The sequence below is a fragment of the Triturus cristatus genome, chromosome 5_1, assembly GCF_964204655.1.
Source record: "Triturus cristatus chromosome 5_1, aTriCri1.1, whole genome shotgun sequence".
Lineage (NCBI taxonomy): Eukaryota > Metazoa > Chordata > Amphibia > Caudata > Salamandridae > Triturus > Triturus cristatus.
In genome coordinates, this window is record NC_140587.1 from 3,897,024 (window position 1) to 3,920,837 (window position 23,814).

General features: G+C 44.0%; 1 protein-coding gene across 3 annotated transcripts in view; it reads left to right on the forward strand.

The window, feature by feature from the left end:
• Positions 1 to 23,814, forward strand: part of LOC146829915 (butyrophilin subfamily 2 member A1-like) — a 193,064-nt gene that overhangs the window by 71,723 nt on the left and 97,527 nt on the right. For 2 of the 3 annotated variants that reach the window (XM_085604184.1, XM_085604185.1), the window contains exons 4-6: positions 16,710 to 16,755; positions 22,336 to 22,381; positions 23,438 to 23,516. In XM_085604184.1, the coding sequence (XP_085460310.1) occupies positions 23,453 to 23,516 (64 nt within the window). In that variant the 5' untranslated portion in view covers positions 16,710 to 16,755; positions 22,336 to 22,381; positions 23,438 to 23,452. The remainder of the gene's footprint in view (positions 1 to 16,709; positions 16,756 to 22,335; positions 22,382 to 23,437; positions 23,517 to 23,814) is intronic. The other variant, XM_085604186.1, reaches the window with a different exon arrangement.

A 23,814-nucleotide genomic window follows, 5' to 3' on the forward strand; every position in this document is an offset into this window, starting at 1 on the left:
GATCCATACTGTGCTCTCATGGATTGATTCATACTGTGCCCTCAATGATTGATTCATAATGTGCTCTCATGGGTTGATCCATACTGTGCACTCATGAGTTGACAGATTAATCCATACCGTGCTCTTATGGGTTAATCGATTGATCCATACTATTCTCTCATGGATTGATGAATTGATCCATGCTGTGCTCACATTGTTAGATCCATCCTGTGTTCTCATGGATTGATCTATACAGCACTTTCATGCATTGACCATACTATACTCTCATGGATTGATTCATACTGTTCTCTCATGGATTGATCCATACTGTGCTCTAATGGATTGATTCATACTGTGCTCTCATGGACTGATGCATATCATGCTGTTGTGAATTGATGCATACTGTGCTCTCATGGATTGATACATACTGGTCTCTCATGGATTGATCCATACTGTGCTCTCAGGGATTCATCCATACTGTGCTCTCATGGATTGATAAATTGGTCTATACTGTGCTCTCATGTATTGATGGGTGGATTCATTCTTTGCTGTCCTAGAATGATAGATTTATCCACACTGTGCTCTCATGGGTTGATCCATACTGTGCTCCCATGGATCGATCCATACTGTGCGCTGATGGGTTGATCCATACTGTGCTCTGATGGTTTGATTTATACTGTGCTCTCATGGGTTGATCCATACTATGCTGTCATGGGTTGATCCATACTATGCTGTCATGGGTTGATCCATACCGTGCTCTCATGGATCGGTCCATACTGTGCTCTCATGGATCGATCCATACTGTGCTCTCATGGGTTGATCCATACTGTGCTCTGATGGTTTGATCCATACTGTGCTCTCATGGATTGATAAATTGGTCCATACTGTGCCCTCCTAGATTGATCCATACTGTGCTCTCATGGATTGATCCATACTGTGCTCTCATGATTTGATTCATACTGTCCTCTCATGGGTTGATCCCTACTGTGCTCTCATGGATCGATTCATACTGTGCCCTCATGGGTTGATCCATACTGTGCTCTCATGGTTTGGTCGACACTTTGCTCTCATGGATCGATCCATACTGTGCTCTCATTGGTTTAACTTATACTGTGCTCTGATGGTTTTATTAATACTGTGTTCTCATGGATTAATCCATACTGTGCTCTCATGGTTTGATCCACACAGTGCTCTGATGGTTTGATTAATACTGTGCTCTCATGGATTGATCCATACTGTGCTCTCATGGGTTGATCTATACTGTGCTCCCATGGGTTGATCCATACAGTGCTATGATGGTTTGATCCATACTGTGCTCTCGTGGATTGATAAATTGGTCTATACTGTGCTCTCATGGATTGATAAATTGGTCCATACTGTGCTCTCATGGATAGATCCATACTGTGCTCTGATGGATTGATCCATACTGTGCTCTCATGGGTTGATCCATATGGTGCTATGATGGTTTTATCCATACTGTGCTCTTGTGGATTGATAAATTGGTCTATACCTTGCTCTCATGGATCAATCCATACTGTCTTCTCATGGGTTGATCCATACTGTGCTCTGAAGGTTTGATTCATACTGTCCTCTCATGGATTGATCCATGGATTGCAGCTTCTAAATAATGACTTCAATAAGAGATAACCTCCTTAAGAGCAATGTGTTGATGATCAGAAATTGTGCAGTATTTTTCTGTACTCGTCAGCATCCTGCAATAAAGGGCCACTGGGTGCAAATCTTCTTTTCAGGATGTGAGTGAGAAAGTACTGCTCCAATGATGTAAGAGATACATCTGTCTCTTAACAAATGGCAATTCCACACCCTCAAAATAGAGGCCAACGTCAATGCTAGTTTATACATGTTCTCTCCTACCCCATTCAAGGGGTTGCCCTTTCTTAGTCAGTTTTAAGGTCGAGGCCCCTAGACAGAAGAAGGTCCTGCATGAAATATCTATAATAATTGGCAAAACCATGAAATACCTGGATGCCTTTGATGTTGGAAGTATGCGGTCATTCAAGTACTTTGTGAGTGTCCGTGCGGATGCCTTTGCCAGAAATCTGAAAACCCAGGAAGCTAAGTTCTGAGACTTTGAACACACTTTTCCTTTTTCGAGTACGAGGATTGTTTTATCGCATTTCCCAAAACCTTATGTTTACGACGCTCTGCTGGTGTTACAGTGTGTAGACAGCATATGGGTACTGTTCAACCGATACCCTGGAAGTGAAAATGATGGGACTCCTGCATATGTCTTAGATTTATTTTTAGTGTTGATATTGTTATAGAACTGTATCAACATTTCCAGTCCAATGGTAGATTCGACCATGAGGCACGAAGACTTCGGGAACCAGATCTACCACAATCCTTTGCCTATAAGGAGGCTATGGTTTTGTTCCTTTTATACTAAATGCAACAATAAAGTCTTTGTGACCATAACAGAATATTTGATGAGTAAATTTGAGGTCATGGCTCTAGGTGACTGGGCAGGGAAGCATTGGGCAAGGCAGTGACAGACTGTTATGGTTACACGTCTCTTCACTTCGAACTACAGAGGGGGATCTCGTTGAGGCTTGGGGTTAGAGGGGACGACAAGTCTTCTCTCTCTGTGTGTATTGATGTATGTTTTTCTCAAGCTGTTGCTAATGGAATAGTGGCTATAACCTTGATTTAAAACTGTCATTAAAAAAAGTGTGCATGTGCATTCGTGATCCAATGACTTACCAGTTGTGTCACCGTCCAGCAGCCCAAGGCATCGAGGAACATCTCAAGACCGTCCCTGGTTTCTGAGATAACATTTCTCTGAACAGTATTTGGAGGTGAACGGAAGAGAATGAAGGTCCCGGTCAATCCAGGGGTTCTGTCTTCTTAGTCAAAAGTTTTGAATAATGTTCAAAATGTCTGGAACAACAAAAACATCTAATTGAATGGATTGTACATGACTGGTCTCTGTATCTTTACTATCAGCTCAGTCTGATATTCTACGGGCCCTGGAGATAGCGGGGGCCTTTCTTTCCGATCAGGACTGGCCATCGGTGTTGACATTGATTATCCATGAATCAACCAGATGCCCTGAGTTACCTGAGGAACTAACGGTTGCGGAAGAATGAATGTTACCCTTAGGTAACAGTCACCTTACACACGACATGCCTCAAATGGAATTCATAGATGGACACTCTTGTGATCTGTCATCCACAAGAGGGGATACCTAGGGGCAGATTTACAATAACTGGTGCATCCCTACAGATTAAAAGGGATGCACCAGTTATTTTGCAGGATGCTAGGAACCCCTTGCGCCACCATGGATGCACCGCATAGTGGCACAAGGAGAGACAGATGCATGACGCATCTGTCAGCTTATAGGTGACGCAGTGCTGGATTCGTGTCGCAAGAGCGACGCAACTTCAGCACTGCTCAGGGGCATCCTATACTTGCAATGCTGTGTCACTTCTTACGCCTGCTACAAGCAGGCATAAGGTTTTGACACAGCAAGGATGTAAAAGTGACACTGTGAAATTTTTTAGATTTCACTGCGTCACTTTTACGGGGCTTCCTTGCGACGGAACGCCCACCCTGCATACATTATACCTGATGCAGGTAAAATGTAGCGCAGGGCTTTACAACGTGACGCATCTCACTAGATGTGTCACGTTGTAAATCTGTCACATAGTGGTGCATTGTATACTATGCAATTGTGTCACAGAAGAAACGCAACAGTGTTGTAAACATGACGCAAGAGCTTGTAAATCTGCCCCCAGTTTCTTGGTTTCTTAGGACATTGATTGACACGATGTCCCTTCGGACCGCTGAACATGCATAGACCCTCTGTTTGGAGGTGTTCTTACCTTCGTAAGCTAAGGACCTTTTTGTTCGCATTGGTCCCTTGCCGGATGTGCTCTTAGTCTCATTCAGTCAGGAAATACACATCTGGGGCCTCACCCAAGTTTGGATTTTATTACCTCTTTCTCTATGCTACATCTGTATATCACAGTTTGAGATCCAGGATCAGTTCATAGTAATCCTGAGAGCATCTCTTTCTCACAGTGTGCCCTCCATGATCAGTCTAAATCAATGCATCCAGGATCTCCCTATCCCAATGTGCAACCCACGATCAGTCTATAGGAATCCTGACAGCCTCTCTGTATCACAGTTTGCCATCCATGAACAGTCTATAGCAATCCTTCCATCATCTCTATATCACAGTGTGTCATCCACGATCAGTCTATAACAATACTTACAGGATCACCCTATCCCAATGTGCCAATCACAATCAGTCCATAGCCACCTTACTAGCATCACTGTATCACAGTCTGCAATTCATGATCAGTCAATAGCAATCCTTCGAGCACTTTTATATCAAAATATACCCTCCACACTCAGTCTATAGCAATCCTTCCAGCATCTCTTTATCACAGTGTGTCAGCCATGATCCGTCTATAGCAATACTTCCAGGATCTCCATATCCCAATGTGCCATCCACAATCAGTCTATAGCAATCCTTCCAGCATCTCATTATCACAGTGTGTCATACACGAACAGTTTATAGCAATACTTCCCGGATCTCCTATCCCAAAGTGCCATCCACAACCAGTCTATAGTTATCTTGACAGCATGTCTGTATCACCGTGTGCCATCCACGATCAGTCTATATCAACCATTGCAGCATCTCTTTAACACAGTCTGCCATCCACAATCAGTCTATAGCAAGCCTTCCAGCCTCTCTTTATCACAGTGTGTCATCCACGATCCGTTTATAGCAATACTTTCAGGATCTCCCTATCTCAATGTGCAATCAACGATTGGTCTATAGTATTCCTAACAGCAGCTCTGTGTCACAGTGTGCCATCCAGGATCAGTCTATATCAATCCTTCCAGCACATTTACATCACAATGTGCAATCCATGATTAGTCTGTAGTAATCTTGCCAGCATGTCTGTATCACAGTGTGCCATCCACGATCAGTCTATATCAATCCTTCCAGCACCTTTATATCACAATTTGCCATCCACGATCAGTCTATAGCAATACTTCCAGGATCTCCATATCCCAATGTGCCATCCTCAATCAGTCTATAGCAATCCTTCCAGCATCTCTTTATCACAGTGTGTCATTCACGATCAGTCTATAGCAATAATTCCAGGATCTCTTTATCCCAATGTGCAATCCACGATCAGTCTATAGTAATCTTGACAGCATGTCTGCATCACAGTGTGCCATCCACGATCAGTCTATATCAATCATTCCAGCATCTCTTTATCACAGTGTGCCATCCACAATCAGTCTATAGCAATCCTTCCAGCATCTCTTTAGCAGAGTGTGTTATCCACAATCAGTCTATAGTAATACTCCTTGGATCTCCATATCTCATTGTGCCATCCACAATCAGTCTATAGCAATACTTCCAGCATCTCTTTATCACAGTGTGTCATCCACAATCAGTCTATAGCAATCCTTCCAGCATCTCTTAATCCCAGTGTGTCATCCACGATCAGTCCATAGCAATACTTCCAGGATCTCCCTATCCCACTGTGCATCCATAACCAGTTTATAGCAATACTTCCATCTCTTTATCACAGTGTGTCATCCACGATCAGTCTATAGCAATCCTTCCAGCATCTCATTATCCCAATGTGCCATCCACGATTAGTCTATAGTATTCCTGACAGCACCTCTGTGTGACAGTGTGCCTTCCACGATCAGTCTATATCAATTCTTTCAGCACCTTTACATCTCAATGTGCAATCTACGATTAGTCTATAGTAATCTTGAAAGCATGTCTGTATCACAGTGTGCCATCCATGATCAGTCTATATCAATCTCTCCAGCACATTTATATCTCAATGTGCCATCCACGATCAGTCTATAGCAATACTTCCAGGATCTCCATATCCCAATGTGCCATCCTCAATCATTCTATAGAATCCTTCCAGCATCTCTTTATCACAATGTGTCATCCACGATCAGTCTATAACAATACTTCCAGGATCTCCCTATACCAATGTGCCATCCACAATCAGTCTATAGCAATCCTTCCAGCATCTCTTTATCACAGTGTGTCATTCACTATCATTCTATAGCAATAATTCCAGGATCTCTATATCCCAATGTGCCATAAACAGTCATCCTATAGCAATCCTTCCAGCATCTCTTTATCACAGTGTGTCATCCACTATCAGTCAATAGCAATATTTCCATGATCTCCATATCCCAATGTGCAATTCACGATCAGTCTATAGTAATCTTGGCAGCATGTCTGCATCACAGTGTGCCATCCACGATCAGTCTATATCAATCATTCCAGCATCTCTTTATCCCAGTGTGTCATCCACGATCAGTTTATTGCAATACTTGCAGGATCTCCATATCCCAATGTGCCATCCACAATCAGTCTATAGCAATCCTTCCACATCTCTTTATCACAGTGTGTCATCCAGTATAAGTCTATAGCAACACGTCCAGGATCTCCCTATCCCAATGTGCCAACCACAATCAGTCTATAGCAATCCATCCAGCATCTCTTTATCACAGTGTGTCATCCACGATCAGTCTATAGCAATACTTGCAGGATCTCCATATCCAAATGTGACATCCACAATCATTTTTATAGAATCCTTCCAGCATCTCTTTATCACAGTATGTCATCCACGATCTGTCTATAGCAATACTTCCTGGATCTCCATATTCCATTGTGCCATCCACAAGCAGTCTATAGCAATCTTTCAAGCATGTCTTTATCACAGTGTGTCATCCACGATCAGTCTATAGCAATACTTCCCGGATCTCCCTATCCCAAAGTGCCATCCACAACCAGTCTATAGCAATCCTCCCAGCATCGCTTTATCACAGTGTGTCATCGACGATCAGTCTTTATAAATACTTCCAGTATCTTCATATCCCAATGTGCCATCCACAATCAATCTGTAGCAATCCTTCCAGCATATCTTTTTCACAGTGTGTCATCCACGATCACTCTATATCAAAACTTCCAGGATCTCCATATCCCAATGTGCCACCCACAATCAGTCTATAGCAATCCTTCCAGCATATCTTGATCACAGTGTGTCATCCACGATCAGTCTATAGCAATACTTCCTGGATCTCCATATCCCAATGTGCCACCCACAATCAGTCTATAGCAATCCTTACAGCATCTCTTTATCACAGTCTGTCATCCACGATCAGTCTATAGCAATACTTCCAGGAACTCCTTATCCCAATGTGTCACCCACAATCAGTCTATAGCAATCCTTCCTGCATCTCTTTTTCACATTTTGTCATCCACGATCAGTCTATAGCAATACTTTCAGGATCTCCATATCCCAATGTGCAATCCACGATCAGTCTATAGTAATCTTGACAGCATGTCTGCATCACAGTGTGCCTTCCACGATCAGTCTATAGCAATCCTTCCAGCATCTCTATATCACAGCGTACCATCCACAATCAGTCGATAGCAATCCTACCTGCATCACTGTATCACAGTGTGCAATTCACGATCAGTCAATAGCAATCCTTCGAGCACTTTGATATCAAAATATACCATCCACAATCAGTCTATAGCAATACTTTCAGCATCCCTTTATCACAGTATGTCATCCACGATCAGTCTATAGCCATGCTTCCAAGATCACCCTATCCCAATGTGCAATCCACGATCAGTCTATAGCAATACTTTCAGGATCTAAATATATCCCAATGTGCCACCCACAATCAGTCAATAGCAATCCTTCCAGCATCTCTTTATCATAGAGTGTCATCCACTATCAGTCTATAGCAATACTTCCTGGATCTCCATATCCCTTTGTGCCATTCACAATCAGTATATAGCAATCATTCAAGCATCTCTTTATCACAGAGTGTCATCCACGATCAGTCGATAGCAATCCTACCAGCATCACTGTATCACAGAGTGCAATTCACGATCAGTCAATAGCAATCCTTCGAGCACTTTGATATCAAAATATACCATCCACAATCAGTCTATAGCAATACTTTCAGCATCTCTTTATCACAGTGTGCCATCCACGATCAGTCTATATCAATCCTTACTGCACCTTTATATCACAATGTGCCATCCACGATCAGTCTATAGCAATACTTTCAGGATCTAAATATCCCAATGTGCCACCCACAATCAGTCTATAGCAATCCTTTCAGCATCTCTTTATCATAGAGTGTCATCCACGATCAGTCTATAGCAATACTTCCTGGATCTCCATATCCCTTTGTGCCATTCACAATCAGTCTATAGCAATCCTTCAAGCATCTCTTTATCACAGAGTGTCATCCACAATCAGTCTATAGCAATACTTCCTGGATCTCCATATCCCTTTGTGCCATTCACAATCAGTCAATAGCAATCCTTCAAGCATTTCTTTATCACAGTATGTCATCCACGATCAGTCTATAGCAATACCTCCAGGAACTCCATATCCCAATGTGCCATCCACAATCAGTCTACAGCAATCCTTCCAGCATCTCTTAAGCACAGTTTGTCATCCACGATCAGTCTTTAGCAATACTTCCAGAATCTCCATATCCCAATGTGCCATCCCCAATCAGTCTATAGCAATCCTTCCAGCATCTCTTTATCACAGTGTGTCATCCACGATCAGTCTATATCAGTCCTTGCAGCACCTTTATACCACAATGTGCCATCCACGATCAGTCTATAGCAAGGCTTCCAGGAACTCCATATCCCAATGTGCCATCCACAACCAGTCGATAGAAATCCATCCAGTAGCTCTTTATCACAGTGTGTCATCCACGATCAGTCTATAGCAATACTTCCAGGATCTCCCTATGCCAATGAGCCATCAACAATCATTCTATAGAATCCTTCCAGCATCTCTTTATCACAGTATGTCATCCACGATCAGACTATAGCAATACTTCCAGGATTTCCCTATCCCAATGAGCCACACACAATCAGTCTATAGCAATCCTTCCAGCATCTCTTTATCACAGTGTTTCATCCACGATCAGTTTATAGCAATACTTACAGGATCTCCATATCACAATGTGTCATCCACGACCAGTCTATAGTAATACTTCCAGCATCTCTTTATCACAGTGTGTCATCCACGAACAGTCTATAGCAATACTTCCAGCATCTCTATCACAGTATGTGATCCACGATCAGTCAAAAGCAATTCTTCCAGGATCTCTTTATCACAATGTGCCATCCATAATCAGTCTATCGCAATCCTTCCAGCATCTCTTATTCTCTTTATCACAGTGTGTCATCAACGATCAGTCTATAGCAATACTTCGAGGATCTCCATATCCTAATGTATCATCCACAATCAGTCTATAGCAACCCTTCCAGCATCTCTTTATCACAGTGTGTCATCCACGATCAGTCGATAGCAATACTTCCAGGATCTCTGTATCCCAATGTGCCATCCACAATCAGTCTATAGCAATCCTTCCAGTATCTCTATATCACAGTGTGTTATCCCTGATCGGGCTATAGTTATCCTGACCGCATCTCTGCACAGCATCACAATGTGTCATTCGTGATTAGACTTTAGTAATCTGAGATTACTGTCCTGAATGATGCCAAGGTTGCGGGCATGGACAGTTGGAGTGGGTAAGGGTCCTAGTTCGGGGGCACCACGCGTTTTTCCTTTGGGAGGTATTGTTCCCGAAGATCAGCACTTCCATCTTGTCTGTGTTGAGTTGTAGGTTCTTTTTTCTTATTCATTCTGTGATGTTCTTCATACACTCACGGAAGTTGTTCCTTATGGCAGAGGTTCTTTTGATATTGAGAGTCATGTTGGTATTCTAGGGTTCAGAGGTGAAGGGTGGAAGGCGGATTATCTGGGTTCTACCGGTGAGAAAGGTGGTGATCCACTTGAGTCTCCTTGGATTTCAATGATTTGAAGCCTTTGGATCAGTGTGTGTTGTGATACTGTGTCGAACTCTGCTGAGGGGTGGAGGAGGAACAGAGCTGCCATCCACACCATGTGTATTGTGGTAACTGCACGTTATGTGCACAAAGGTTGAATGTGTTCTCCTGTACTTAGGACACCGGGGCAGTATAATATATACAACACACTTTCCCTGCTGCGACATGGTGCACCTTTGAAAAGGAACGATATGAGCAAACAGGGACAGCGTGCTGTATTATGCAGAATGAGCTGCCCTGAGGGCAGCGGTTTCAAGTGAAATACGGTGCGGCTGGTTCGAAGCCATTGTTAGAACATTTATCAGTCCATGGTGGACTCTGAGATCTGTGGTCCTTTTGAATTTAGCTGCAGTCACTTAACTCTCCCTGCATATTTTAGTGCTCTGCAGAACTTGAGAATCTATCTTCCTCCTTCGAGACTGTTCTACCTCAGTCTCATGTGTGGACATTTAGGAAAGCCTAGGCAGGGTGAGACTTTTGTATCTACTGAAGAAGTTGGGATGATCTTCTAGTACAATAGACCTGGTTGCATTGGGTAAGCCAGACAGAACACAAGCTTAACCCATGAAATGCACTGGTTAGCATCAGTCATGGGGCAGGTTTCTTATCTCAGAAATGTCTGTGCCTTTCATGCAACTGACCTCAGCTGTTGTTTGGTTTCTTGTATAAACAAAGACATCTTAGTGGTCTGAACCCTTTATTAGGGAAAAATCAGATGTTTAATTCCTTTCTGATATTCACAAAGCCTTGAATGAGCCCACCTTTGGTTGGTGTATGCATCCAAAGCTGGGTTCCCTGCACTGAAGGCGATGTTCCACCAATGCTGTTCTTGTAAGAGGGGCGGAGTAAGGAAGGTGTCAGTCCAGAAAGGACTGTCTAGCTTATAACAATAAAGGAACTTTACCCTGGATGGTCGTGTGGACAATGTAGAGTGCCTAGAAGGCAGATCATTTAGTACTAAATAATTAGTAAAGCACATCACTCACTGGTGTGATGTCTTACCATGGACGATGGTGTAAGAGCTGTCTTGCTGCGTATAGAATCTGTACATCCCCTCTGTAGTACCGGGCACTCTCCCTGGTCTGTCTACAGCATCAGCACCATGTACCGTAGTGTCAACTCCACGACCAATCTGTAGTGCACTGAAAACATCTCAGAGCAGCACTGCGCTCCTCCCTGCCTCAATCACATTATAGCAATTCTTATATCCATTGTGTGCCCTCGTGCCCCCTCATGGAAGGAGCAGTGGAGCCTTCCACTGGTGGTGGCCCGCCTCCGCTCCATGACTTTGCTGCCAGAGGAGATGGTGTGAGTAAACTGTGTGAAATGACAGCAGTGCATTATTGATCAGTCACTGCCCTTCTTTCTGCTGGGGATGATTGTAGGAGAGTAGGATCTGCTTCACACCTTTACCCCCACTTTTTGCTGGTGTTTAGACTTTAGTCTGGCTGGGGCCCTACTATGCAGGAACCCAGCCTAGCTGCTTCCTCTCTAAATTGATTGTGTGTACTTTAGTATATGGTATACTATGTACCCAGGGCATAGGTACCCCAGAGGCCTACCAGGGGCTGAAGCATGTATTGTGCCACCCCTGGAAAGCCCTACAAAATGCCACCACAGGTCTGCTTCTGCAGCCTGGGTAAGGTGGTACATGCACTCCTTACTGAGGTATAGGTTCACTGTACCTCAACTATCACGGCACATAGTAACCAATCAGTCACCCCTATGGCAGGCCTTATCAATCCTGAAGGCAGGCTGCTTGGTTATATGTGAGAGGGTGCCCAGGCATGAGCTGACCCCCTCTGCAGCCTTCGGAATCTCTTCTCCGGGGTTGTCAGTGGTGCAGCCTGACCATATACTCCTAAGTGCATTATAACCCAACGGTAAATGCTAACTTTGGACTGGCTGCACGGAAACATGTCGTGTTTGGTGTCAAACACCTTGGAATCATACCCCCACACCAGTACCTGGTGTGGAAGTATGATCCCACCCTTCTAGAGGGAGAGACATGGCAGTACTGGTATACCCGAATAAAACTTAAAAGAGCCCTGGCAGCACAAAATGGATGCTGCAGCCACAGACACGGGTCTGGCCTCCTGCTGCTGACCGAAACTCCGGCAGGGAAGGCCTGGACAATAAGTTTCCTGTCACAGGGAGGTGTAACCACATCTCAGACAGCTTATGTGTATTGGGGCTGGGTGGGAGCACTCTCTGAGTGCTTTGAAGTCCTGCACTGGGGGCACAATTGGTGTCCCTGTGCATAGTCCAGCTCAAACCGGTCCAGGGGTTTCCAGCCCCTGCTCTGGCACGAAACTTGACAAAGGAAATGGGTGTAGCCACCCCTCTTTCCAAACCCTCCCATAGGTGGGTCCCCAGAGCTAGTCCAACCCCTTCCTTAGGTAGAAGTAAGGAACCTCTGTAACCAGAACTTTAGATATCCCTGGATGAAAGTCTGAAGCTAAATCCTGGAACTTCGATGCTCTACTCAAGACTAGAGAACTGAAGAAATCTCCCTTGGGGTCAAGGAATGACTCCCCCGCTTGGCAGGCACCAACAAAGCATGTTGCAGGTCTGCATCTCCGAAGCTCCTGCCGGACTCTGAAATATTTGCAGCCCAGAAAGAGGATTTCCGGACCTCTCAGAAGCCGACCCAAGTCCCCAGCAAAGCTGAGACCCGCAGCCCTCGTGAGTAGCGTGGAACCAGAACTCCTGGTCACCGTGCACTTTTGCAAGTGCATTAACTTCTCGACATCTCTTGAAGTTGTGTTTAGGCTTACTTGTAGCCCCCACATCGTGCACAGAATCCACCGAAGATTGTTGGCCTAGTCACCCCGAGTGACACGTGGGCCACCGTTTTGTGTTTCGTCTTGAGGTCCCTTCGCGATCCCTGGTCCGTTGACTGGTGGGTCCCTGAGAGGGTAACTTTGAATTTCCTTGGGCTTCCCTGGTTGCTCCAGATGTGCCCCGACTCCCTACCAAGTGGTGAGTCCCACAGACTTTGCTGGTCTGCACCAAAGCATCTTTCTCGTTTCTGCGTGGTTTGCTGTTGCCAAGGCTTGTTGTGTCCAATCTGGGCACCGACACTGCAGCCCTCGACATCCTTTGTGGTACAGCTCAAATCCAGCTCTTGGTTGTCCTTGACACCTCCTGGTCCTCATGGCTGAAGAGTCAAGCTTCACCTTCTTCACCTGAAATCACCCGACATCGGTGGGCATCTGCCTATCACCTTCCTGGTCACTGGCAAGTGACCCAGACTCTGTCCCCTCTGCTTTCAGGTTCTTATCGACTTCAATCCAGGCTTGGATCTCTTCGTACACTTCGCATCTTCCCGGCAGCAGCACTTCTTCGCCAGCTTCCATTGAAATCGACGACGCGACCTGACACCATTTGACACCTATGCACCCGGCTTCCCTGGGTGAGGTAAGACGAGTACTCTGGTGCTCCCATTGGTGTTGACCCTAGAACTTCCTAAGTCCCAAAAGGTTTTACCACTATTTTAGTATATGGTTTGGCTTGCCCCTAGGGCCTGACGTGTATTTGTGCTATTTTACTGTCATATTTGAAGTGTAACTTATGTGTTTTGACCTCTAGTCTCATAAAGAGACTAGATGGGTGCGTTTAGTAATAAATACATATATTTTATATATATACCTGGTGTGGTTGTCTTTCATTTAGACACTCAAGTGATTATAGACTGGTAAAACAAGCTGATTTACATTCCTTCAAGACTTAGCCTGAAGGCTGCTCTCCATAGCTACCACTAGGATAGCTTTCAATAAAGGTTGTCTTTAACCTATAACAAATAAGGGGTTGTTTGGACTGGTACAAGGTGCCCACTATAACTGGTGGACAGCATATACCAGGCCAACTTCTCAAAATGATGACAGCAGTGCATTATTGATCAGTAACCGCCCTTCTCTCTGCTGCTGATTGTGACAGCAGTGTATTGATCAGTAACCGCCCTTCTCTCTGCTGGTGACTGTGAGAGCAGTGCATTATTGATCAGTAACCTCCCTTCTCTCTGCTGCTGGCTGTGAGAACAGTGCACTGCTGATCAATACCAGCCCTTCTCTATGCTGTTGATTGCGAGAGCAGGGTATTATTATTCAGTAACTGCCCTTCTCTCTGCCGGTGATGGTGGGAGCAGCACATTACTAACCAGTAACCACCCTTCTCTCTGCTGGTGATGGTGAGAGTAGTGCATTATTGATAAGTAACCGCCCCTATCTCTGTCAGTGATGGTGAGAGCAGTGCATTATTGATCAGTAACTGCCCTTCTCTCTGTTGGTGATGGTGACAGCAGTGCATTAATGATCATTAACCACCCTTCTCTCTGTTGGTGATGGTGACAGCAATGCATTATTGATCGGTAACAGCCCTTCTCTCCTCTGATGATTGTGAAAGCAGTATGCCACAAATCAGTAACTGCACGTCTCTCAGCTGATGATGGTGAGAGCAGGACATTAATAATCAGTATCTGCTCTTCTTTCAGCTGGTGATGGTGTGAGCAGCACATTAGTAATCAGTAACCACCCTTCTCTCTGCTGGTATTGGTGACAGCATTGCATTATTGATCATTAATTGCCCTTCTCTATGTTGGTGATGCTGAGAGCAGTGCATTATTGATCAGTAACCGCCCTTCTCTCTGCTGGTGATGGTGAGAGCAGTGCATTATTGATATGTAACTGCCCTTCTCTCTGCTGCTGCTAGTGTCAGCAGTGCATTATTGATCAGTAACCGCCCTTCTCTCTTCTGGTGATGGTGAGAGCAGTGCATTATTGATATGTAACTGCCCTTCTCTCTGCTGCTGGTAGTGACAGCAGTGCATTATTGATAAGTAACCACTCGTCTCTCTGCTTATGATGATGAGAGCAGTGTATTATTGATAAGTAACCACTCTTCTCTCTGCTGGTGATGGTGAGAGCAGTGTATTATTTATAAGTAACTGCCCTTCTCTCTTTCGGTGATGGTGACAGCTGTGCATTATTGATAAGTAACCACTCTTCTCTCTGCTGATGATGGTGAGAGCAGAGTATTATTGATAAGTAACCACCCTTCTCTCTGTTGGTGATGGTGACAGCAGTGTATTATTGATAGGTAACCACCCTTCTCTCTGTTGGTGATGGTGACAGCAGTGTATTATTGATAGGTAACCACTCTTCTCTCTGCTGGTGATGGTGAGAGCAGTGTATTATTGATCAGTAACCGCCCTTCTCTCTGCTGGTGATGGTGAGAGCAGTGCATTATTGATAAGTAACCGCCCTTCTCTCTGTTGGTGATGGTGACAACAGTGCTTTAATGATCAGTAATTGCCTTCCTCTCTGCTGGTGATGGTGACAGCAGTGCATTATTGATAAGTAACCGCCCTTCTCTCTGCTGGTGATAGTGAAAGCAGTGCATTGATGATCAGTAACCACCCTTTTCTCTGTTGGTGATGGTGACAGCAATGCATTATTGATCAGTAACAGCCCTTCTCTCTGCTGGCGATGGTGACATCAGTGCATTAATGATCAGTAACCACCCTTCTCTCTGTTGGTAATGGTGACAGCAATGCATTATTGATCATAACAGCTCTTCTCTCTTCTGATGATCGTGAAAGCAGTGTGCCACAAATCAGTAATTGCCCCTCTCTCAGCTGGTGATGGTAAGAAAAGCGCATTAATGATCTGTATCTGCTCTTCTTTCAGCTGGTGATGGTGAAAGCAACACATTGCTAATCAGTAACCACCCTTGTCCCTGCTTGTATTGGTGACAACGGTGCATTATTGATCAATAATTGCCCTTACCTCTGTTGGTGATGATGACAGCAGTGCATTATTGATCAGTAACAGCCCTTACCTCTGTTGGTGATGGTGACAGCAGTGCATTATTGATCAGTAACCATCCTTCTCTCTGCTGGTGATTGTGAAAGCATTGTGCCACAAATCAGTAATTGCCCTCTCTCTACTGGTGATAGTGAAAGCAGTGCATTAACGATCAGTAACCGCCCTTCTCTTTGCTGATGATTGTGACAGTAGGGTATTATTGATCAGTAACCGGCCTTCTCTCTGCCGGTGATGGTGACAGCAGTGCATTATTGATCAGTAACCGCCCTTTTCTCTGCTGGTGATGGTGAGAGCAATGCATTATTGATAAGTAACCGCCCTTCTCTCTATTGGTGATGGTGAGAGCAGTGCATTATTGATCAGTAACCGCCCTTCTCTCTGCCGGTGATAGTGAGTGAAGTACATTATTGATAAGTAACCGCCCTTCACTCTGTTGGTGATGGTGAAAGCAGTGCTTTAATGATCAGTAACCACCCTTCTCTCTGTTGGTGATGATACCAGCAGTGCATTATTGATCAGTAATTACCCTACCCTCTGTTGGTGATGATGACAGCAGTGCATTATTGTCAGAGGCTGTGCTGTCACGATGCACGGGAGCAGAATGTCGTTAGCTCCCAATGCCCCTCCAAGGTTTTGAGCAATACGCAATACTTGATACACAGTGCTTAGAAACCTCAGGGGGGGAAGGGGATGGGAAGAAGAGACGGCCACACTCGTCTGATTATTCCTTCAGCTTCAGACTCCTGCTACTCATCTTCCTTCGGCAATTGACTTTCTTTTTGCTGTGAAAATAAGTTACACACTTAGCTTCCCAAGCCTTCCTTATTCCCGTTCCTCTCCCACTGATCTTAAACCTACCCAGAAGTGGTGTGACATTTGCTCCTCTTCTTAATTGTGATGCTTGGCTGTTGAGTGCTGCAATTAAATACATATGCGTGTTAATTCTCTTGTTCTAGTCTTATTTTATTTTCTCCTATTTATTTTGTTTTTCCTTTTAGATTCCTCACCTCAAGTATCACAGCTGCTGCTTCTAAGAATTCTCAGGTAAGTGTCTTCTGAAACTATTTTCTTCCTTGTTTAATTCTAAATTTCTTAACTCTTATTAATTATCTATTCTGTGGAATTAACTCTGCTTCTTCTGATATGTACACTAGACTATCTTTCTGTCTTTCGCTTCGCCCTCGTTACTAGCTACTTGTATTCTCTTCGCATGTAGGATGTGTGAAATTTTCTGGTTCTCGACTTGTGCTGCCTCTCAATTTTGACTCACGATAAAGAAAACTATTCTTCAAGAGCTGCGCATGTCTGATGCTAGTTCTGACTAACTACTGCGCACGCTCCCTCCAGAAACTCTAACTTATTAGCGAATGCCCAGACTTCAAATAGCGGAACAGTCTTACTGCCGATAGTTCTTCAAGTTCTCCGTGCTCTGTAGTCCGAAGGTACTGGTTGTTTTATTATCCTCGAAAAATCTTCACAGCTCGAAATTACCAACGTCCGTCTCTCTTCCTGTTACGGTGAAGTGCGCCACAGCGCGAGCTCAGCACCTGGACATTCCAGATTGCTGCCTCGCACTAGAGCGCGAACCTGCATCCATAGATGTCGATCGTTGGCCGCCATTTTTAGGAACCATTAACAATCGCCTTATTAGCGTTTCTGGCCCAATTAATCTTTTTTTCCTGTCTTTATGAGCTAAAACTACCACAGGGAATCTCGTTCTTCGTGGAGTTTTAGCGATCCTGACAGTACCCTCCCTCAAAGTGAAATCTTCCAGCTTGGGCTTGTCAGGGAATTTCTTGTGGAAGTCCTTAATCAATCTGGGAGCGTGGACATCTGATGACAACTCCCACGATCTTTCCTCGGGTCCATAACCTTTCCAGTCCAACAAATAGTATAAGTGCCCCCTACGTATCTTAGCATCTAAGACCTGTTTCACCTCATATTCCTCTCCTTGCTCAGTCTGAACAGGCCTAGGTGGTTTACTACTTCGCATATCATTTGATGCCTTCTTCAATAAAGAGACATGAAATACCGGGTGCACAGGCAACCCCTTGGGTGGTTTTAGCTGATAATTTAGGGCACTTAATTTTCTCTCAATCAAATAGGGTCCTACAAACCGTGGTTGTAACTTCCTGTTTCCCTTGAGTCTTAAATTTTTTGTGTTTATCCAAACCCTTTCTCCTACTTGGAATTCTGGTTCCTTTCTTCTTCTCTTATCTGCATAATGCTTATAATTTTCCTTAGCCTTGGATAAATTCCCTACAGCTAAATCATGCACTCTCTTCATGTGCTCCCCTAGATCTGTAACTGCTGGTACATCTGCCTCTCGAAAATTTAAGGATTGATTATAATGTCTCCCTATGTTTAAATAGAAGGGAGAGTATCCTGTGGACACATTTTTGGCGTTATTATGGGCAAACTCTGCTGCCCACAGATAATCTGGCCAGTCACCCTCTTGATACAGCAAGCACAACCTAAGGTACTGTTCTAGTTCCTGATTAGTCCTTTCTGTTTGGCCATCTGATTCTGGATGATAACTAGTTGTGTACCTAGACTCAATATTCAACCTCTCAGTGAAGGACCTCCAAAAATGGGAAAGGAATTGAGAGCCCCTGTCAGATATCAAAACCTTAGGTATGCCATGAGCTCAAACGATGTTTTGACTAAAAATGTGTGCTAATGTTTTGGCAGTTGGTATCCCTTTTAAAGGAATAAAATGGGCCATTTTAGAGAAGGCATCTACACAAACTAGAATTGTATCAAACCCTTGGCTTGATGGTAATTCCACTACCAAATCTAAGGTGACTGTGTGCCACGGGTATGGTGGGGTGGGCAGTGGCTGCAATAGACCCTTGGAAGCTTGCCTCTCAGTTTTTCCCCTTGCGCGTGTTTCACATGTAGCTACACCAAAAACGTCGCCTGATCAGATCTTCCGTCTTCAATATTCCTTTATGGCCTGCCATTATGTTATCGTGACATTCCTTTAAGGCCTTTTGCTGCATCTCGTGTGTGGGCAGATAGAGAGCCTGATCATGATACAATAACCCTCCTCGAATTTCTCGTCTGGAATCTTCTTTCAACCAAGCTCTTATTTCTTCCTGAGTCATAGCTGCCTGATCTTCTTTTTCTGTAGTCTCTTTTAAAACTACGCTGATCACTCTTTCCGCTGGGATAATTTCCTGTTCTTGGATGTCATCAGAAATTCCTTCTGTACCTATTCGTGATAAGGCGTCCGCTTTTCCATTCTGTGAGCCTGGCCGATAAGTTATGATAAAATCATTTTCTGCGAAATATAAGGACCAACGCATTTGCCTCGGTGTCAAAGTCTTGGCTGATTTTAAAAATTTCAAATTTCGATGATCGGTATAAACTGTGACCACATGTTTAGCACCCATCAGGTAATGTCTCCATTGTTTAAATGCGTCCTTAATGGCCAATAACTCCTTTTCAGTTATTGTATAATTGACTTCTGCTGAGGTCAGTTTTCTAGAGCGAAAGACCACTGGATGCAATTATCCTGTTGTTTTATGTCTTTGGGACAGTACTCCCCCCAACGCCAAATTTGAGGCATCTGTCTCAACAAAGAATGGTTCGGATGGATCCGGGTGAAGCAAAATGGGTGCGGTGGTGAAATCCTTTTTCAATTGGGTGAAGGCCTCCTCGGCTTCCTTGGTCCATTCGAACCTTGCTCCCTTTTTCAGTAATCTGGTTAAAGGGATTAATTTCTTGGAGAAATCTTGAATAAATCTCCGATAAAAGTTTGCAAAACCAATGAAGCTTTGAATTTCCTTCACAGATTTCGGAGACTCCCAATCTATTACCGCCTTGATCTTATTTTCATCCATGGTGATTCCACCTAGAGCGAGTACAAACCCCAAAAATTCCACTGAGGATACATTAAATGCACATTTCTCCAATTTTACAAACAAACTATTTTCCTGTAATCTTTGTAGTACCTTTTTAACATGCAATTGGTGTTCTTCCACTGTGTTTGAATAAATCAGGATGTCATCAATATACACTATCGCATTCTGATCAATGAACTCCATCAACACATCGTTGATAAAATGCTGGAATGCCGCTGGAGCATTACATAAGCCATAAGGCATCACTTGATACTCAATAAGTCCATGCTTTGTACGGAAAGCTGTTTTCCATTCATCACCCTCTCGAATTCTCACAAGGTGATATGCTCCCCGCAGATCCAATTTTGTGTAAACTTGCGCTCCTTTTACTTGATCCAAAAGGACTGAGATCAAGGGCAGAGGATATCTGTTTTTGATAGTGATACGATTGACTGCCCTATAGTCTATGCAAGTTCTTAACTCTCCATTTTTCTTTGGAATAAAAAAAAGTGACGAAGAGACAAGAGATTGTGACTGTCTAATAAATCAATTTTCAAGGTATTTCCGCAAATATTCCTTCAGGTGAGCATCTTCTCGTTCAGTTAAACCATAAATTCTGCTACAGGGAAGATTGGTCCCTGGTTACAATTCTATCTTGCAGTCAAATTCTCTATGGGGAGGAAGTTTTTCAGCTTCCTTCTCATCAAATACATCTCGAAATTCTGTGTTCTCTTCTGGCAACTCGGTTGTTGTTGTTACACAAACTGTGGCTTCACCTTCACTTAAATGATACGCTGGTGACTTCATATGATCACTCTGACATTTCTTGTAAGAATTCTCTTTACAATACTTTGAGTTCAAAGCCATTGTTCGGGTTTCCCAATCAATAGCAGGATTATGTTCTGTAAGCCATGACAAACCCAGTATCAATTGAAACTGTGGTGCATCGATTAGATTAAACTGTAAAGTTTCACAATGTCCTTCCTCAGATTCCATCTCTACTAACTCAGTATGGCTCACAATGGGCCCAGAAGATAGATTTGTGCCATCGACAGCACGAACAGCCTCGCTTCGATACTTCTTAATCGCTCTTAGCCCAATCTTTTCTGCAAACTTCAAGTCACAAAAGTTGCCCATAGCTCCGGAATCCACCATTACAGCTACTTGAGTCAATTTTCTCTCTCGGAATCGTAGGGTCATCTGAATAACTAAATGCGGAGAGGCCGATTGTAAGGTGTTTTTCTGGAGCTGTTTCTGCTTTTGCAACCACCAGTCCAACTCCGTTCACTGGTGGTGCTGGGCGTTTTTCGCCGGTGATTGCTGTGGTTTCTTTGGACAATTACGAACAAAATGTCCACTGCTGCCACATAGAGACATTGTTTGTTTATTCTCCGTTTTTCTTTTTCCTCTTTTGAAAGGGTGCCTCGAATTGTCCCAATTTGCATTGGTTCTCCTCCACGGGCTGTATCATTTTCTTTAACACCTTCAACTCTGGCTCGATCAAATCTTGGAACACTTGACCGAAAATCTCTTTTCTTCTCCCCTCTCCTCTCGCCTTGTCGAAAATCGATTTCTAGTACCAAATCGACTAATGCAGAAATCTCTGAGGGTCTATTAGGCACTTGCGCCAAGGCGTCTTTTAATTCGTCTTTCAAACCTCGATAGAACACGGCGGCTCTCTTATTTTCTTATTTTCTGGCCACTCCGTTTCCACCACCAGTTTGGTGAACTGGGCCAAATAAGAAATTAGATCTCGATTGCCCAGTTGAAGCTCCAATAACTCACTGTCAGTGGCTTGCGCAGCCCTTCGCCTGTCGAAGATCCGTAGAAACTCTTTCTTGAATTCATCAAGGTCATATAAGATGGGATCATTTCTTGTCACTAAGGGCATTGACCATGACGCTGCATCACCACTCAAATATGATAGGATAAATGCCACTCGAGACAGCTCATCAGGGAATACTGCTGGGCGACACATAAAGTGTAAGGTACACTGCGTCAGGAAGACCTGTGCCTTCTGCGGGTCTCCATTAAAGCGCTCGGGTGGGGCTAGCGGGATCACAGGTGATAAGGAATGAATTACTTGAGTAGTAATTTTAGGCTGAGGAACAGATGCTTCACCTGATCCTCCTTCCTGAGAGGCTGAATACTTTAAACTGGGTCCTGACACTAGACTACTCATCTTTACAGTCAGATCTGCAGTTTCTCGTTTAAGCTCTCTATTTTCTTCCCTGACTGAGAATAATTCTCTTTGAATACCTTCTAATATTTCACCTAACTTTTTTAACTCTAAACCTTCCGCCATTCTGCTCAGGTGCTAGTTTAAACATGGGCACTTCACTCTGTCAGAGGCTGTGCTGTCACGATGCACGGGAGCAGAATGTCGTTAGCTCCCAATGCCCCTCCAAGGTTTCGAGCAATACGCAATACTTGATACACAGTGCTTAGAAACCTCAGGGGGGAAAGGGGATGGGACAGAGAAGAGATGGCCACACTCGTCTGATTCTTCCTTCAGCTTCAGACTCCTGCTACTCGTCTTCCTTCGGCAATTGACTTTCTTTTTGCTGTGAAAATAAATTATACACGTAGCTTCCCAAGCCTTCCTTATTCCCGACCTCTCCCACTGATCTTAAACCTACCCAGAAGTGGTGTGACCTTTGCTCCTCTTCTTAATTGTGATGCTTGGCTGTTGAGTGCCGCAACTAAATACATATGCGTGTTAATTCTCTTGTTCTAGTCTTATTTCATTTTCTCCTATTTATTTTCTTTTTCCTTTTAGATTCCTCACCTCAAGTATCACAGCTGCTGCTTCTAAGAATTCTCAGGTAAGTGTCTTCTGAAACTATTTTCTTCCTTGTTTAATTCTAAATTTCTTAACTCTTATTAATTATTTATTCTGTGGAACTAACTCTGCTTCTTCTGATATATACACTAGACTATCTTTCTGTCTTACGCTTCGCCCTCGTTACTAGCTACTTGTATTTCTTCGCATGTAGGATGCGTGAAATTTTCCGGTTCTCGACTTGTGCTGCCTCTCAATTTTGCCTCACAATAAAGAAAACTATTCTTCAAGAGCTGCGCATGTCTGACGCTAGTTCTGACTAACTACTGCGCACGCTCCCTCCAGAAACTCTAACTTATTAGCGAATGCCCAGACTTCAAATAGCGGAACAGTCTTACTGCCGTTAGTTCTTCAAGTTCTCCGTGCTCTGTAGTCTGAAGGTACTGGTTGTTTTATTATCCTCGAAAAATCTTCACAGCTCGAAATTACCAACATCCGTCTCTCTTCCTGTTACGGTGAAGTGCGCCACAGCGCGAGCTCAGCACCTGGACATTCCAGATTGCTGCCTCGCACTAGAGCGCAAACCTGCATCCATAGATATCGACCGTTGGCCGCCATTTTTAGGAACCATTAACAATCGCCTTCTTAGCGTTTCTGGCCCCATTAATCTTTTTTTCCTGTCTTTATGAGCTAAAACTCCCACAGGGAATCTCGTTCTTCGTGGAGTTTTAGCGATCCTGACAATTATTGATCAGTAATTGCCCTTCCCTCTGTTAGTGATAGTGACAGCAGTGCATTATTGATCAGTAACCATCCTTCTCTCTTCTGGTGATTGTGAAAGCATTGTGCCACAAATCCGTAATTGCCCTCTCTCTACTGGTGATGGTGGAAGCAGTGCATTAATGATCAGTACCTGTCCTTCTCTCAGCTGGTGATTGTGATACCAGTGCATTAATGATCAGTAGCTGCACTTCTTTCAGCTGGTGATGGTGAGAGAAGCACATTACTGATCAGGAAACGCCCTTCTCTGTGCGGCTGTGGGTGGAGCAGTGTGGTGTTAATTAGCTCTTCTGAGTAGTAACAGATCTCTTCTCCACAGGTTGTGCTGGGTGCCATGTCTGTACAGATCTGTTTGGTGGCCGTCCTGTTGAGTCTGAAACTGCTCTGTGCCTTTGCAGGTATGTTCTGTCCCATCTGTTTGCAGTCACATACCTCTTGTAATTGTGCTTTGAGTAGTTATTATAGGAGGTCCTTAAAATGCACTGGTTGAAGGCTCGCACTCTGAGAAGATTCTTTCACTTGCTGTACAGAAGGCATCCTTTTCAGGAACACTAACAAGAATATACCAGTTGCATCCGGGAGCTCCAGCCGGAGGTCCCCAACTCTCCTTAACACGAAGGAGACTTAACGTCATGCTTGGAAATAAAACAGGCAATACTTTGAGGGGGCTCGACGGGGACAGAAGCTGTGCATCCC